The following is a 17,425-nucleotide window of genomic DNA, read 5'->3' as shown; positions in this document are numbered from 1 at the left end:
GTACATTCTTAGTAGTTCTCTTTTCTTCTTTAGAATAAAGAGTATTAGGAATTCTACTAGTAAAGTAGAGGGTCTAATATAGCCTTTCTTTAAATTAGTTACTAGCTTCTTTTTTAGAATATTAAGTTCTATTTCTAATAAGAAATAGATTAGTCTAAAGAGTAGTATCTTTCCTTCTTCTAGAATAATCTTATAGTCTTAATCTTAGTGCTTTAGTAGAGCGTTGCTATCTACTACTTCTGCAAAGAGATATTTAAATTTATTATATTCTTTTAGAATGCTTAGAGTTACGCGCTTTTCTAGAACTCTAACTTTATAATTAGGTAATTCTTTTCCTATATTTATTAAGTTAAACTTTTATTTCTTAAAGACGTTCTTAGTTAAGGTTAGTTACTTTGCTATAATTACGTTAATCTCTCTCTTATCTACTATTAGCTTTATATAATACATAGGTATGCTTATAGTTATATCTAGTCTATAGTAGTTAAATAAGAACTCTCTTAACTTCTAGTTAATTTGTAGATTATATTCTTATAACTAGAGTAGGCCTAATATAATATTATAGGTAGCTAATCTAAAGACGTCTAGGTCTAGCTTCTTCTAATGTCTATAGATATTAAGCGTTACTCTAGTAACCTTATAAGTAATCTCTATTTTACCTAGTATAGGTTACCTATTAGCAATAAATAGAGTATAACTCTTCTTCTTTCTGCGCAGTTTAAGCCTAGCTTAGAATACTATTTATATAGAGATATAGCTCGCCTAAGCTTCTAAGTCTATAAATACCTTTATCTATACTTTATTAAGCTTCGCTAGAAGCCTAATAAGTTCTAAGAAGTTTATGCTATTAATCTTCTTGCTAGCTTCTTCTATTAGAAGTCTTAGTCTAAAAAAGCCTTTCTAAATCTATAGAAATCTTTAGCGATTATGTGTTTATCGCAGTTAGAGTGTAGGCAGAGATACTAGTTGTCTTAGTTACACTCTTATGCTAGTTGTCCTCTAATATTCTTCTAAAATACTAACTATATTTAGAGAATCTCTTATAGGTTAACGTGTCTAGAAAAATAGAAGGCGGTTCGCTTATTCTATAGGTACACTAGGCACACGTTAGTAGTGTATTTAAACTAAAACTACTTACACTTTAGTATTATCTTATTTAGTCTAGAGTTCTATCCTACTCTATTCTTATTACTATAGTAGATTAGATAGAAGTCTATAATATATATTATCTATAAAAGTTTATTGTGTAAGAAGTTTCTATAGTCTATCTAGTACTTAACTTTAGTAAAGCGCCTATCTATAGGTTGCTTCTTTAACTTTAGAGGTACTATCTTAGCTTCCTTCTACTCTATATTAGAGAGATAATACGTAGATTAGTTCTTCTATAACGCTATAGTGTTCTTAGTCTATTTGTATATCTCTTTGCTATTATAGCCTATCTTCTTAAGTTCTTCTAGAAGATTATAGTATTTATTAAACTTTTTAAATTTATTAAAGAAGTTCTTTAGTTTAGGGAATTCTTTTAGAAGTCTTTCTAAGTAAGCGAGTAGCGTGTTAATCTTAAAATCTAATCTCTTAGAGCATTAGATAATAACTTTATTATTACTAATTATAGAGTTCTTATAATTCTTAATAGCTTACTAGATCTAATCTAGTTATTTAGAGGTAGGAATAATATTAATAATATATAGTGGAAGGTTTTCCTTATCTTCTATTGCTTGTTAGAAGAAGTAATAGTAGTCTTCTTATATCTTAGCTATAATGTCTAAGGTCTTATAGGCGTACTTAATATTAGGTTTATTAAGATGTTATAGTAGCTAGTTAATTTGCGATAATAGTTAGATTATCTAGTCTTCTAGAATATATAGTGTAGATAGTCTGTAGTTATTCTTAAACAGCTCTATTTTTCTAAACTTAGTCTTATTAATTTCTATAACCTCTATAGATTTCTTAGATTCTTCTTTAGAGGTGCTACACTTATCTAAAGAGACATCTTTCTAGGTAGTTTTATTAGAGGTTATAATAGATATATTACTTAGTCTACTAGTTAAGCTTTATAGCTACTTACGTTAGAGATAGTAGTTAATAGTCTATACGGCTCTCTAGTTGTTTAGGTCTGCAGGTTATAGAATATTTAGCTATTATACTACCTTGCCTTAGCTCTTGCATTCCTATACTATATAGCCTAGTTTACTATAGGCGTAGTAGTTAAAGTCCTTCTTCTTCTACTTCTTGTCGTAAAACTTAGGTTATCTAGGTTCTTTGTTAAGATTGTTAAGGTGCATAGGTTTATAGCTATTAGTAGTATATAACCCTAGAATTCTAGGTATATAGCTTTGTTAACGTCTTTAGTTAGAGTACGAATAGCGAGGTTTAGTATAAACCTAGGCGTTCTTATTTATGTTCTCTAGTGCTCGCGTTCCTTATACGAATAGTTGTTCTTCTAGCTTTAGTCTATAGAGTTTGTTATTAATATAAATAGCTTTATTCTTTAATTCTTAAAGCGTATTAATGCTAGTTCTACTTCTTATAAGTTCTACTCGTACCTAGAGTTTAAGACCTTGTTTATATATCTACATTAAAGCGTTGTTATCCTAGTTAATAACTACCTAGTATTATTAGAATAGAGTAGTGTAGTTAGCGGTAGACTACGTCTAGCGCAGCTGTTAAATCTTCTACTTAGCAATTACTTTCTTCTAGTAAGGTAAGAAGACTTTGCGCATTCTAATCTTAAAAGCGTCTTAGTCTTCGACTAGGTACTTATTATTATTATTCTTAATAGCGTTATCTATATATTAATAGATAATAGATCTAGACTATTCTCTAGCGTTGCCTTATAGAAACGTAGTAGCCTAAACAACTATATTATTATTATTAACCTTATCGCCTTTAAAGTAGAAGTAAGTATTAACCTAGAGTAGCTAATCTTTAAGCTTATAGCGTTCTCTATTATAGATATTAGGCTTATTACTCTTGCTAGTAACTTTTACTACGCGGGAAGTAAGGGTATTTATCTTAGTATTACTTATCTTAAGAGTATTTAAAGTATAAAGATTATTCTAAGATAACCTAAGAGTTAGTTCTTAGAATATAAGTAAGTAAGGTAGAATAGTTTAGTGTACTAGCATAATTAGAGGATTAATATAATAGTATAAGAGTGTAATAGCACGTTTAGTAGAATAATATAATATTATAAGAGGTTAAGAAAGAAGTATAATTCTTAGATTAAATACTAGAGTCTTATATAAAGTTAAACACACTAAGCTATAAAGGCTTAGTGCCTAAGCTATATACTTAAGGTAACTCTATAGTCTTATAAGTCTTAGTAAGTCTTAGGGAGTTCTAGAAGCTAGAACGTAGTAAGGCTAAGTAGAATTCCTAAGAATCCCTTTATAGCTAATAACGCTAATATATATAACATGCGTAGAACTATAGAGTAGGTTACGTATTCTTTAGCGCTCTCTTTGTCTTTGCGGGTTAGTTATTATTATACCTAATACAGCCGTTAGTCTTCTACAAAACCTAGTGCTCGTCTACTCCTCTCTCTATAACTATAATAATAATACGCATAGATAACTATAGCGAGTATACTAGTTAAATTAATATAGTTACTCTAAGAGTAATAATAATAGATACTATAGAAAGTTATTAAGTTAGTATAAGAATATATAGTAGAGAAGAGGGAGGTAGTATTATAGTTATAGAGAGAGAAGTAGATAAGTACTAGGTTTTATAGAAGACTAATAGCTATATTAGGTATAATAATAACTAATCTGCGAGGATAAAGAGAGCGCTAAGAAATACATAACCTACTCTATAGTTCTACGTATATTATATATATTAGCGTTATTAGCTATAAAGAGATTCTTAGGAATTCTACTTAGCCTTACTACGTTCTAGCTTCTAGAACTTCCTAAGACTTACTAAGACTTATAAGACTATAGAGTTACCTTAAGTATATAGCTTAGGCACTAAGCTCTTATAGCTTAGTATATTTAACTTTATATAAGACTCTAGTATTTAATCTAAGAATTATACTTCTTTCTTAACCTCTTATAATATTATATTATTCTACTAAACGTGCTATTATACTCTTATACTATTATATTAATCTTCTAATTATGCTAGTACACTAACCTATCTAACGCACTTACTTATACCTTAAGAACTAACTCTTAAGTTATCTTAGGACAACCTTTATATCTACTTATTCTTATTCTAATAGTAATATTATCTTATAAATTACTATATTATACCTACTAAATAATACTACTAACTAACTCGCTATCTACTAGACTTAGCTAGAAAACTAGAAGAAGTTTAATAAGACCTTCTACTCTGCTACTACTTTTCTTTACGCTATAGTTAAGCTTTAGGTTTAGAAAGAACTTACTACTAATAAGTCTCTTAATCTATACAATATTTTTATTACTATTACTGCTAATAATAAAGCGCCTAACGCTATTATACTTAATCGCGCTCTTATTAAGCTTAATTAAATTAAGATATAGAATCTAGCTAATATTTAACTTCTTCTTACTTAGTTTAAAGAACTCTATTATAATATTAGTACTGCGAGAGGCATATTATCTTATGCTTAGCTTATTAGTAAGATTAGAGCCTCTCTAACTAAATACTACAACCTATTTCTTAACTACTAGAAAATATCTTACTATAATATTAAGATTACTAATACTATATTTAAGAACTTTAAGTCTCTTCTTATTAATTTCTATAATAAGTATAAAAACTTCTAGAATAACGCTAAAGATACTAAGCTTTATAAAGCTAATAATAAAAGTAATAATAGAAATAAGTCTATTACTAAGGCCTCTTCTAGTAAGCGTATTATATACTCTTATTATAAAGGTAATAGTTACTCTATTAATACGTGTAAGTACGTTAGTAAACTAAACGTCTCTAAGTATATCTATAAGAACTATAGTAAGCTTAGTTATATAGAGAATAACTACTATATAAAGGCTTACGCTCTTAATAAGACCTCTAAGAACTCTACTATAACTTCTACTAACGCTAATATTACTATTTCTAATTTTAACTCTAACTTTAGTATAGCTTATATTATTGCTTCTACTAATAATATATACCTCTATAATTCTATAAACTATATATCTTTATTTTTCTCTATACTCTACACTGCTAATATATTATAGAACTATAATTATAGTAATAGAATAGGCTTAAGAGAGGCTGCCTAAAGCAGCTAGAACTATAGTTCTAGGCGTATATATATAGTTAATAGAATAATAACACCTTCTACCTTTATAGCTATTACTACTACTTTACTATCTAATCTCTAGATCTATAACTCTAGTATAGTACGTTATATTATAAATAACTCTTCTCTCTTTATCTATCTTAATTCTATTACTAAGGCTATTAGTAGGTATAAGAAAGAATCTAAACTTGCTATATATAAAAAGAGCACTATTAATATTATTATTACTAATTCTAATAGTAATTACTCTATCTTTAAGCTCTATAATATTTGCTACGCACTAGACGCACGTTATAACTTACTCTCTATCTCTATATTATTAATATCTAGATAGAGTTTTAAAATTCTAATTAATAGATAAGATATACTTATTTATAGTAAGAGCGCTAACTATAACGTTACACTTACGTCTTTATATCTAAGCGCTAACGTTTACGTATTTTATATAAAATAATCTTCTATATTATCTACTACTACTATAGTAGTTAATTTTAATAACTCTGTTTAGTTAGAGTATTACTATCTTAGGTATCTAAGTCTAGATAGTATATGCTGTCTTCTTAAGATTAGTAATAGTATTAAAGTTACTAATAAGTAGATTTAGGCTAAGATAAATAATCTTTATTCTATCTATTACACTACTTAAGCGCTTTATAAGATCTCTTATAGATCTACTTAATAATATTATAATACTTTTAAGCAGCTTATTACTATTAATATATAGAGTCTCTATCTAATAGTAGAGCTTAGTAGTAAGTGTTACGCTCTCTACTTAATTAATAACGCTACTCGCTTTACTTAGGTTAAACTATTTCTAACTAAGAACTAGATCTCTATACTTCTTATAAGCCTTCTTACCTATCTAGTAAATAAATATAGTTATCTAATAGTTTAAATGCAATATAATAATAAGTTTATTATCTATAGTATTAAGACTTACTATATATCTAAAGGTATTACTATTAAGAATAGTGTTCTCTACGCCTATTTTAACGCTAGCGTAATAGAGCGTTCTTACTATTTAATATAAGAGCGTGCCTCTACTATAATTAAGAACTTTTAACCTAGCTCTAATATAACTAAAGCTATTATTAATTAGACTAAAGAAACGCTATGTAACGCTACTCTCTCTAATAGGCTCTAGACTTACGCTATTCGCGAAGCTATATATAAGAAGAATTAAGCTCTCTCTAAAGCTCTAAAGTATATAAAGATACTCTAGAAGGCTCTCTATAGCACTAAACCTAACTTTAGTAAGAATAATACTTAGAGCGTATAGGTCTACGTAATAATACTACCTAAGCTCTACCTTACTGCTAAAGCTAGAAAGCTATATATTTCTTACGTATATATTACTTATTTCTTATACGCAGATAGCGAAAAGATATATTAGATATAGTACTTAGATAAGCGTATTATAAAGTAGATTACTATAGCTTATATTAATAATAGTATAGGTATAGATAATTCTTAGCCTTATAGTTAGTATATTAATAAGTAAGATCTACGCTCTATAGTTTCTATCTCTACTAACGTAACTAATAATAATAATAATAGTAACGCAGGCAGTAACTATACCTCTATTCTAAGTAAGGCTTTAGAAGTAGCTATTTTTATTACCTTCTCTAGTAATTTTTACTATAAGAGTACACTAACTTATCTAAGCAATTTATATAATCTTATAGAAACTTAGCAACTTTATAACTTTATAGAGAAGCGTAACCTCTCTAATAATAGCGCACGCTATAGATTATTAGCTAACCTCTATAACTATAATAATAGGCTACCTCTAATACTATTTAATATATCTAGCATTTTCTTTAGTATACGCCTTATAGTCTTAGCTCTAGACGTTAACTATACTATATCTCTATTTTTTACAACTTCTATATAATATTTTTATAGTAGTTAATAGTCTTTATATTCTTTCTAAGACTATACTAATACTCTAGAGCTCTATACTCTCTATAATAATAACTATAATAATAACTTTTTCTTATATTCTCTCTAAGTTAACTAATAGATAATACGATATATTATTACTAACACTAATCTAAGGCCTATTTATATCTCTAGTAGAGATAATATGTTTTCTAAATACAGCTCTAATAATAATTATCTAAACTCTTATATTTTAGTTCTCTCTACTCTATAAGAAACCTATAACTATATTTTTACGCTACTTATTTCGCCTAGCACTTCTTAGCAAGATAATTCTACTCTTAGCCTTTTCTCTAGTTATAAAGCTATATTATTAACTCTAGTTTCTAAGAGTGTATAAAATAACTATCTAAATTATATAGTCTATAGAAGATATTATTATAGAGACTCTAAGTCTAATAACTCTAAATATTAATATTACTATAAATACTACTACTAGTGTATTCTAGCTACTAATAAATAAGCTAACTATATATTAAATATATATTAACTATACAGACGCTTAAAGATACTAATTTATATATATATCTATAACGCACCTAGAGAACTATATAATTACTGTAAATCTACTAACTAATATCTTACCTATATTCTATAATAAACTCTAATATCTTGCTCTACGTTGCCTAAAGTAGATTATTATCTTACGTGCTAGAAAATATCTAGGCAGACTCTAAAGAAACATAGCTTAAGTTCTAGGTAATATAATAGATAATACTCTTATAATATCTACCTTACTAATAACTAAGCTTATATATCTCTTTCTACTAAAGATAATAAGCTATATAATTATTGCATCTCTTATTATACTAGCTGCAATCTAGACATTCTATATTCTAGATATATACGTCTTAAGACTATATACAGCCGCTTCTTCTATAATAGCATATAATAGATAGGTATATATTTTAATAGTGCGCTTAATTACGTATAAGATAACGTTTATTTCTTATACTTTGCGGCACAACGTAACTACTCTTAGCACTACCTATATTACTAATATCTTAGTTTAACTAAGTACTTATTAGCTTATAGTTACGCTAAATACTACTCTAAGAAGATTAATAATAATACCTTAGTGTTAAAAGAGAAAGCTACTTATTCTCTTAATAATAATATTAAGCTCTTTACTATTATCTATAATATATTCTATATAGAATATAGATATACTACTAATCTCTATTAGAGAAGTAAGCTTAATAATAATACTAATAACTCTATAGATATAGATAAGAGTCTTCTTAATAATAACCTACTTAACTTAGATCTCTTAGCTACTCTATATCTTTTATATTCTTTAAACTATAATATTAAGATCTATAATAGTCTTAATAATAATATTATCTACTTCTTATCTCTCTCTTTATAAGGTATTAGTGTACTAGCCTATAATAACTAGCTAGATAATAATCTTAATTACTTATATCTATAAGTTATAGATCTATTACCTAGTACTTATCTCTTTAATAATAACCTTAATAACCTATATTTTAATCTTACTATAGCTACTATACCTTCTATCTTTACTATATTTATTTATATACTATAGAATTATAAAAAAGCTATAACTACGCTCTAGATAGATAGCTAGCGTACTATAACGTACGCTAAGTTTAACTTACTTCTATAGAAGAGAGTATATAAGATAGTAACTCTTTCTACTAGTGCTAAGGCCTTTCTAATAAAAATTATATTTAAAGCTAAATCTACCTCTACTAGTAATCTTACTAAACTTAAAGCACGTGTTATTATTTGCGGAGACTACTAATATTCTAGCGACTATAATAAGATATTCTCTCTAACTATATAGTCTACGTCTATTTACATTCTACTTGTAATCTATACTCTACTTAATTAGGTTACTAGCTAATCTAATATTTATATTACCTTTCTAAACGCTACTCTCTAGAAAATACTCTACATTATACTATCTTCGCCTATAACACTAGCTCTAGGCAAAGTCTAGATACTTATAAAGTTCTTATATAGTCTTATATAAGCCTCTTATATATAGTATAATATACTTACTATATAACTTCTTTAGATAGAGTTTTATATATCTTTCTTTAACTTATATATTTATATCTATACTACTAAAGTATTTATTATCTTTATATATATTAATAATATTTATATATACGCTACTAGCTATATACTTATCTATAATTTCTATAAAGAACTATCTAAGATATTTACTATTATATCTAAGAATTCTAACGCTCTCTACCTTAGTATATATATTAAATATACGTAGAGTACTATTAAGATCTATTAAGCTAAGTATATTTAACGCCTACTAGACTATTTTAGTTTCTATAACCTTCTATCTATACAGACTTCTTGCGACTATCGCGATAAGCTCTATTAAGAAAAGAATACTATTACTAGAGTATAATTCTATAAGAAGTATCTCTAGAAATTTAGTTTACTTAATTACCTCTCTACTATAATATAAATTAACTTTATATATACTACTTCTCTTTATAGCTAGTATAATACTAACTCTAACTAGACCTATCTTAACGCTCTTACGCGCGCTTATATATACGTATAGCGTACTATTAACGTAGGTATTATCTATTATAAGAGTAATACCTAGCTACTTAGCTACTATAACTCTAACTAAGCTAGTTATCTTAATACTTATTACTCTACTATAGAATATATCTTTACTCTTGCTAGAGGACTAGTGTTATAGTCTTTAGATATTTAGAAAGTTACTACTTTTTCTATATATAAAGCTAAATATATAGCTCTCTCTAAAGTAGTTAAAGAAGTATTATAGATTAAAGAATTTATTAATAACTTATATATAGGTCTTTATTTTAATAATATTTCTATCTATATTAATAATAAGTCTGCTATTAAGCTATTAAAAAATCTTAAGTTCTATTAACGTAGTAAATATATTAATATTTATTACTATTTTCTTTATAAATACGTTTGTAATAGTAATATTACTATTATATAAATTAGTAGTAAGGTAAATCTAGCTAATATACTTATAAAAGCGTTAGACCTTATAAAGTTTAATGCTATTTATAGTACTCTAGGTATCTCTTATTATATAGATAGCGTGTATTCTAAGTTAGAATCTAGAGAGGCTATTAGTTAGGTATCTATACACGTAATCTACCTATTTACTATATATTTACTTACTAGCGTTACCTCTCTACTATATATACTAGGGGTTCCTCTCTCTATATAGAATATTAATATATTGTACACTCCTCTCTGTTCTACAAAGATGCGGCGTTCTGCGAGGCTCGCGTAGTTCTGTTGCAGTAACGTAGGAGTTAGCCTGAGGTATTCGACAGCTGATGATAAGAATTGATCATGTGTGGGTCTTTTCCATTGCTTGGCTTGGAACATGCTATGTAGCCGAGACGACTATATATACACCTTCCTGCGCATTGCATCCGCGGAGAGAGGCGATGATCCTGCAGCGTCAACGAGGGGTGTAGATGCACGAATTGCTCGTCAAGCCTGAGATGTAGACCTCAGCCTTCTCCTCCAGCACCACGCTCGAACACCCTTACGCTGCCGTCGCTCTTGACCTGATACAAGAACTCCTTGCCTCTCCCACTGTCGTCGCCATCCTTGTTAGCTTCAATGCCAAAGCCCACATCAAACCATTGCTTTCTCTGCTCAGTGATGCGTATCACACCGCTCACATCCCTCGCGACGCCAGTGTCTAATACTCTGACACCTAGTATCCTCCTGCTCATGTGTGCGCATTTGACAACCAAGTTATGATGCGCCACTTCGAGCGGCTGCGGAGGTGTGGAGAGGCTGAGGAGTGGGTTGTCGGCTTGTAGGTGCGCGAGGATGTGGGATACGTTCGGTAGCGTGTGGAATTGCAGCATGAGGGTGGTGAAGTGGGAGGGTGTGATGGCTGGGTTGAGCGCGAGGAGGAGATCGGGGTTGTCGAAGATGATGAGCGTCTTTCGGGCGGGGGATGTAGCGAGTGGGGAGATGGCGCTGGAGATAGTAGACTTGATGTCTGCGATCTCGAGGCTCTTGAGCGTATAGTGTCCGGGGACGCTTTGGTTTGTACTCGCCGGGCCGTTCGCGATGGTCGTAGCTAGTGATGTAGCTGGCGCCGCCGCTGGGGCGGATGGAGGTGGCCCTCTCGCAGGCACTATCCGTCCAGGCGGTCCTCGCGCAGGCAATATCTGTGGCCCTCTCTGTGGTGTCGCATTCGATACCGGGACTCGTGGTGTTGCTTGCGCATCGGTTCGCGATGGTCTCTCTGCTGTACTGTCTGGCGCATTCCCACCAGCACCCAGTCCATCAACAAAGGCAAAGCGTCCCTCTTTCCTCAGCTTGTCCAGATCAAGCGCTGCGCCTTTTCGCGCCTCCTGCTTCCAGAAGTCGTATTCTCTCATCCAAGAGACGAGGACGACGTTGTGCCCCTCGTCCCCGCCATCCTGTGTGCTCAGCTCATTGCAGAGGAAGCGGATGAGCAGCCAGTTCGCGCTCGCGCCGAGGGTGCTCGTGAGCAGGAGGATCGAGTCGTGCGGTAGTTGGACGTAGGGTTGAAGGAGCGCTGGGATACGCGTCGAGGGTGGCATCGTGACGCGGACACCAAGTGGAAATTATGAGTTGCGCGTAGTGTGCAGCTTATCGATACCCGCCATTGTCATCGTCATAGCGTGTTTTTATAGAAAAAGAGACATCACCCATGTCAAGAGGTGCGTGTAAGTTTTCTTCTCTCTATTTTCTACTTTTTTCTTTGGTTTTATGGTTTTCTCTACCTTCATGGTGAACAACTCCCGCACGCCCTTCAGACATAACACGAACCCCAAAGCCAGTCCGTCGCAAGGTCAGCCATGAACGCCGCCAGCCAGAAACACCCGCCGTACTTTTCTGCACCTTTGGCCCACGCCGTATCCTCCCCGGCCCGCTGTTGACTTCGCTTTGCCATCAAAACTACCATTGTAGTCTTTAAGCTCAACTTTTCCTGAAAGCTTCCTACTCGTACTCCTTATCATCCTCATGCCTCCTCCGCCACTCTGTCCTTCCTTAGAGGCTAAAATCCAAGTCCAGCAACTCCCCATAACGCGTGATACCTGCTTCGGTCTCAACAATACCAATCTCTGTATCGACTTCTGCCAGCGTGGAAGATCCAGGGTGCTTCTTGGGTCGGGTTGGGATGTTCTGCTGGACGTCTAGCTGTCGGGTGGTCGCGCCGCCGGTCGCAATTTTTCCCAATTCGTTTGGGAAGAGCCACGGGAATGAGATCAAGGGCATGTGCTCCGGTTCCATAGGTCGCACCGGAACGTCCCTACCACCAACTGTCTTTATCGTACGGCACTCGGCCAATGCAGTCTCCATCTCTCTCGCAGTCACCACATACATCGCGGCGACAAACTTCTCCAGGTTGTCTTCTGCAGCAGTTCGGCATTCATCCTTGGATTGTGATTTGAAGGCACCGATAGTCCTTCCAAATTCTTCTGCGAATTTGTAATCTCGGCTCTGCAAGGGTGCGAAGTCAGTATGTGTCACGGATCTCGAACAATCAGGACTTACTTCATGGTTATGCACTATGACGAATACAGACCAGGCCTCGAACTCTGTCTGGATGCCATGCTTGGCCATCAGGCGCCGCAAGGACTCATCGTATGAAGTCTTGATTTCCGCAGCTTTCGCCAAAACTTCGTCGCCGAGCTCAAAGGCATCCAGGACGCGCTTATCGAATGGGTTTTCCCATTGAGGCTACAAAAATGAAGATACTAAGTCAGTGTATGTCTCACATGCATCTCGTGCGGTCAAGACTTACCTTGAAGTCGACTAGCTGCACTTGGTCGTAAAGGATACCTAATACTTTCTTCGAATGATAGATCTTGTTCTCTGGGAGATGCTTCTTCTCCATGAAATGTGGGTACTTATGCGGTCTCAGTTCCCGCGCCATCTCGGCTGGCAACCCGCTCTTGGGGAAGTCGACGGCTTTGGAGTGCAACTCCGCCAAAGCAAGGCACTTGTCGTCGTTGACCCCATCGGCTTGGAGATCAGCATTGGCTAGATGGGCGTGCGCAATCTGGCCAAGGGTATCATTCTTCATATAGCTGACGAAGAACTCGCCAATGTGGGCGGCCGTAATGGGATCGTTGGTCTCAATCGGCTTTTCGGCTGTGAAATCCATGGCAGGCATATTGACGTTTTGGGGTATGAGATCTGGATCCCATAGCACCATATAATCGTCCCCGTCAAGATCGCCACCAGAGCACATGTTGGCGAGGTCTCTATCCCCGTTCTGTGGCAGCACCACGACATTTTTGAGATGATGTAATCCCGGTACATCTACTGCGCGAACGACTCGAAGATCTCCCGGGTGAAGTGATGGGTTTCGCGCCAGGACACACAATCCTTGGATGATTTTGTAGTGTCCTTTCCTGCTCGTATCATCGACTTGCAGGAAGATCTCGGGGAGTGTGGCAAGCTTCTCCTCATTCGTAGCATCGAGCTGGAGGTCGTTCATATGGCCTTGAAGTGTTGCTGTTTCGTCAACGCAGCCGAGTACGAATGCGCCGTCATCGATGGCTATCCGAGCCTTCTCCTTGAGGTTCTTGATGGTGCAAGCCCTCCAAAGCTTGAGGAGAGACATGACAAACGGATCTTGAGACTTCATGAATCCATCGAGGACCATTCCTGCGATGGTCAACGTAGTCTGGTTCATGTCGATGTGCTTTCGGAGCTTCTGCAAGGCAACGCCATCGTCTACCATTGCGGTCTCGTAGTCATTGATCATCTCTTGTTGCTTCCTGATTACCACAGAATCGGGTACGCCAAGGTATGACAAGACCACGATAATCTGACGGTTGAAGAACGGTGTCGCAAGCGAGGAAGATCGTATTATCTCCAGACCAGTGTAGGGTGCCACGAATTTCATCTGGCTGGGCCTTATATGAACCTCAGGACCAGTGATCTTTGTATCCAGGGCAAGCACCCCCTTGCAGCCACCGAGGCGAAATTGATATAGAGACGGCGGGTCGTCGAACGCGCGGGCAAGCCCGAGTTCCTGGGCAGCCATCTGGGCCAGGAAGAGTGAGATCTTACCGACGCCGTCTGTGAAAGTATAGTTGTTACGTATGATGTCGGGTATTGTTATAACTTTAACGTTGTCCCGCATCGCGCGAGTGGTTGAGAAGCATTGACCGAGACGAGCACCGAATTTGGCGACGGTCTTGATGTGATCGAAGTTGCCCAGTGAGAGGCGGATGTCATCGGCGGACTTGGAGGAAGTAGGTGCGTAGAAGTATGCCCCATGCTCGCGAAACTGTGAGTTGCCAAATGCTAAGAACTCATAGTATCTTCCGGCGACGACGATGCCATACTTCATGGCCCGACGTACCCTGTCGAATGCAGCTTCAGCCCTTCCGTTGGGCATATTGCGCAGTTGACCTTCTGTCTTCTCGTCGGAGAACTTGACTCGGATAAAACGATCGCCATCAGCGGCGTGCTTGCGGATGATCCTGTTAGAGGTCTCCATGTTAGGCGATGCTACATGCATCATGGTTGGGGTGATTACCACCAATCGTTGAAGGATGCAGTAGCTAGGAATTTTCCTCGCAAGGTCCTTGACCCGAATGCCGAATATTTCCATCGGATCGTAGTAGACGTGCTGTTTGTCGACGACTTTCTCTAGGATGTAGATGGCGCGGCGAGGTTCCATCGCTGTGAGCTTCTCTAAGAAGTCGCTCGTGATGTTGTGTTCCTTCAAATAGCCGTTCGATAGACACGCCTCGAGTTGGTACCGGACGGGAAAGCTTAGATGAAACTGGCCAGCGAAGAGATCTTCGAAGACCGAGCCCTTTGAGGGTGTCGACTCAAGATGTGGATGTGTGCCAGATATCTCTTCTTGTAGCAGTGACCATAGAGGCGACGGAACCATTTCTTGGATCGTATACTCGTCAAGGTCCTCAATTGCGACGCCATGATCGGCGAGAGCATCGCTGAAGTCCTTAAACTTGGGCCCAGTCATCACTGTCGCGTCGAAGATCATGCGATAACTCGTCCATCGTCCTAATGAATCTATTAGTCGAGCGATGTTTGATGAAGGTACAGGCCACTTACCAATGTCGATTATGGCGGTATCCTTATGGTTCATCAACGGCAAGCCTTGGAACTTGCTCTTGACGGCGTTGTTAATGATATCGGTTGCCCGGAACCAAGTGTCCCAGGCATTCCAAGCTCTCTCTTTCCTAGAGAATGTACTGCATTGTCTTCCGTCCTCCAGATGCTGACCCTCACTTCGCTGCATGTAGAACTGCGGGGGTGAGCTGAACGGAATGATCAAAGTCGGCTGACCAGTGACTTTGTCGATGGTCTTGTATATACGAGAGAGCAGGGCAATTGGCAACGCAAAGCGAAACTTGCGCATCTGGCTATCGACATCGACTGAGAACTGAATGTCGAGCTCTTTGCGCATCAGGTTCAGCGTCATGTAGATGATGCCCGGTGAACGCAAGGTATGCATCGCAATCATGGTCTTGTCTGCCACGTTGACGCCGAAGTCGAGCCCATGTACAGGTAGGACATTGATCTCGTAGTATGATTTGGCGGGATTGGCTGGGCTCGGAACGGTCTTGACTTGTGAAGGGAGTATCTCAAGCCTTACGAGAGCACCGCCGATACGAAGGTTTTGATGAGGAATGGTCTTCACTGGGGGAGGTCTGCAAGGAAAATGTTAGAGCAGACATCTATCGACGGAAGTAATACTCACCGAAACACCACGTAAGCGGAGTAGTCTCGGGTGCCAGAGACCATCTCGATCCTGATGACAGAACCAAACGACGCCATTACTTGATACACCTCTTTCGTCCAGCAGCTCTTGGGTAAGCCCGATAACCTGAGCTTCAGTTCCTGGTAATGGGCCCAATGCTGAGTTTGATTCCTCACAATTGGCCTCTGTGGACTACGCTGACCAGCTGAGTTGAAGCGCGGGCGATTACCTCCATATCGAGGAGACGCTTGAGTGGCCTGTCGTGGTGGGCTTATCATTGGTGATCTTGCCGGAGATGGTGTTGGAGTGGTACTAGCTCTCGCGATGTAGGTCTCGTTGATGCTGTTGCCGTTCAAGTCGAAAGAGGAGAGCTGTTTGACCGGGGTAACTGGTGGGTCTACGCGGGCTGGGACCTGCTCCATAGTTGTCATGAGAGTACGTGGAGCTTGAGAGGACTGAGATGCCGAAGCGGGCTTGAGAGTTGGTCGGTTGGGGTTGTACTGGCCGTTAGAGCTACCGGAACTGCCAGAGTATGTGCGGTTGCCACCTCTACCACCACGATTTTCGCCACGACCACCGCGTTGATTACCGCGATGCATGTTGCGGCTGCCGAAGGATTTCTCACTATTGGAGCTGGTCTCAGATTTCTGCTTACTGTGCTGAACTGGTTCTCGGTTCAGCGTGTACGATCGTGATGATGTGGGGGTGCTGGTGTTGAAAGCAGGAGTCGTTGAGCCCATGGGATCTGGGTCATGAAGGTAGCGGTCCATGTTTGTTTGTGAACGTACTTGCCCTCACGCCAATCCTTGGGGAATGACGATAGGGTAGCGGTGGTGGCGCGGGGACGGCTGGCTAATCGGAGGTGACCGCTGCTTCAGGAAAGGGCAATGTAGCGGTGCCGAAGCGGCTGACCAGAGGCTCTGCTTGGATGTGCTGGCCGTACCTGTGTGGGGTGATTGGAATGGAAGGATGGAGGATGGAGAATTTTGTTTGCTCGATTTGGGCAGTCAAACAGCCGTTTGCCTAGAGGCGCTCTGGATTCGGCAGGAGCGAGTCGCGACACGCGTGCCTGATGTTTTGTGTGCTCACGTCGGGCTGAGAATCTGCCAGCTGGACCTCGAAGCGGCCGAGAACAAGTTCTAGAAGAAAGAGATAGGTGTGGAAGCCTGCAGATGCAGGGACGTAGATGGAAAGTGGAGGAGGACTGATCGTGTGAGGAAGGCGCGGGGTCTGCTCTTACTCGAATGCGTGCATGTGCTAAGATGGGAAGGTGCAAACGGAGAGCAGCGTAAGAAGATGGAAATTATGGCTGATGTGACGACGGTCGACTAAGAGACGCTTGAGAGATGCAGGTAGCCGTGAGACACAGAGAGCAAAGAAGACGTCAAGTAGAGAGATTGAGAGGACGGCAAGTCCAGGAAATAGAAGAACACTAGGCATACGGTAAGATCAACAGCAGGTAAAGGTAGATTCAAGACACGAAGTGAGAATACGCCATTGGGTATCTTCAAAGTCATCAA

At 37.2% G+C, this 17,425-nt stretch overlaps 2 protein-coding genes across 2 annotated transcripts; both read right to left on the bottom strand.

Annotated features, from left to right (window-relative positions):
- Positions 1 to 10,680: 10,680 nt before the first annotated feature.
- On the bottom strand, positions 10,681 to 11,754 carry J4E86_009314 (uncharacterized protein; the record flags this gene model as incomplete). Its single annotated transcript, XM_051449820.1, has 1 exon — positions 10,681 to 11,754. The coding sequence occupies one exon, from the start codon at positions 11,752 to 11,754 to the stop codon at positions 10,681 to 10,683; it is 1,074 nt and encodes a 357-aa protein (XP_051299157.1).
- A 451-nt stretch (positions 11,755 to 12,205) lies between these two features.
- On the bottom strand, positions 12,206 to 16,675 carry J4E86_009313 (uncharacterized protein; the record flags this gene model as incomplete). Its single annotated transcript, XM_051449819.1, has 5 exons — positions 12,206 to 12,658; positions 12,713 to 12,898; positions 12,963 to 15,205; positions 15,257 to 15,855; positions 15,906 to 16,675. 5 exons carry the CDS (start codon positions 16,673 to 16,675, stop codon positions 12,206 to 12,208), a joined length of 4,251 nt encoding a protein of 1,416 aa, XP_051299156.1.
- Between the last annotated feature and the right edge of the window lie 750 nt (positions 16,676 to 17,425).

The sequence above is a fragment of the Alternaria arbusti genome (genome assembly GCF_024043155.1).
Source record: "Alternaria arbusti strain BMP 1465 chromosome Unknown scaffold_16, whole genome shotgun sequence".
NCBI lineage: Eukaryota > Fungi > Ascomycota > Dothideomycetes > Pleosporales > Pleosporaceae > Alternaria > Alternaria arbusti.
This window is presented reverse-complemented; position numbering and strand designations above follow the sequence as displayed.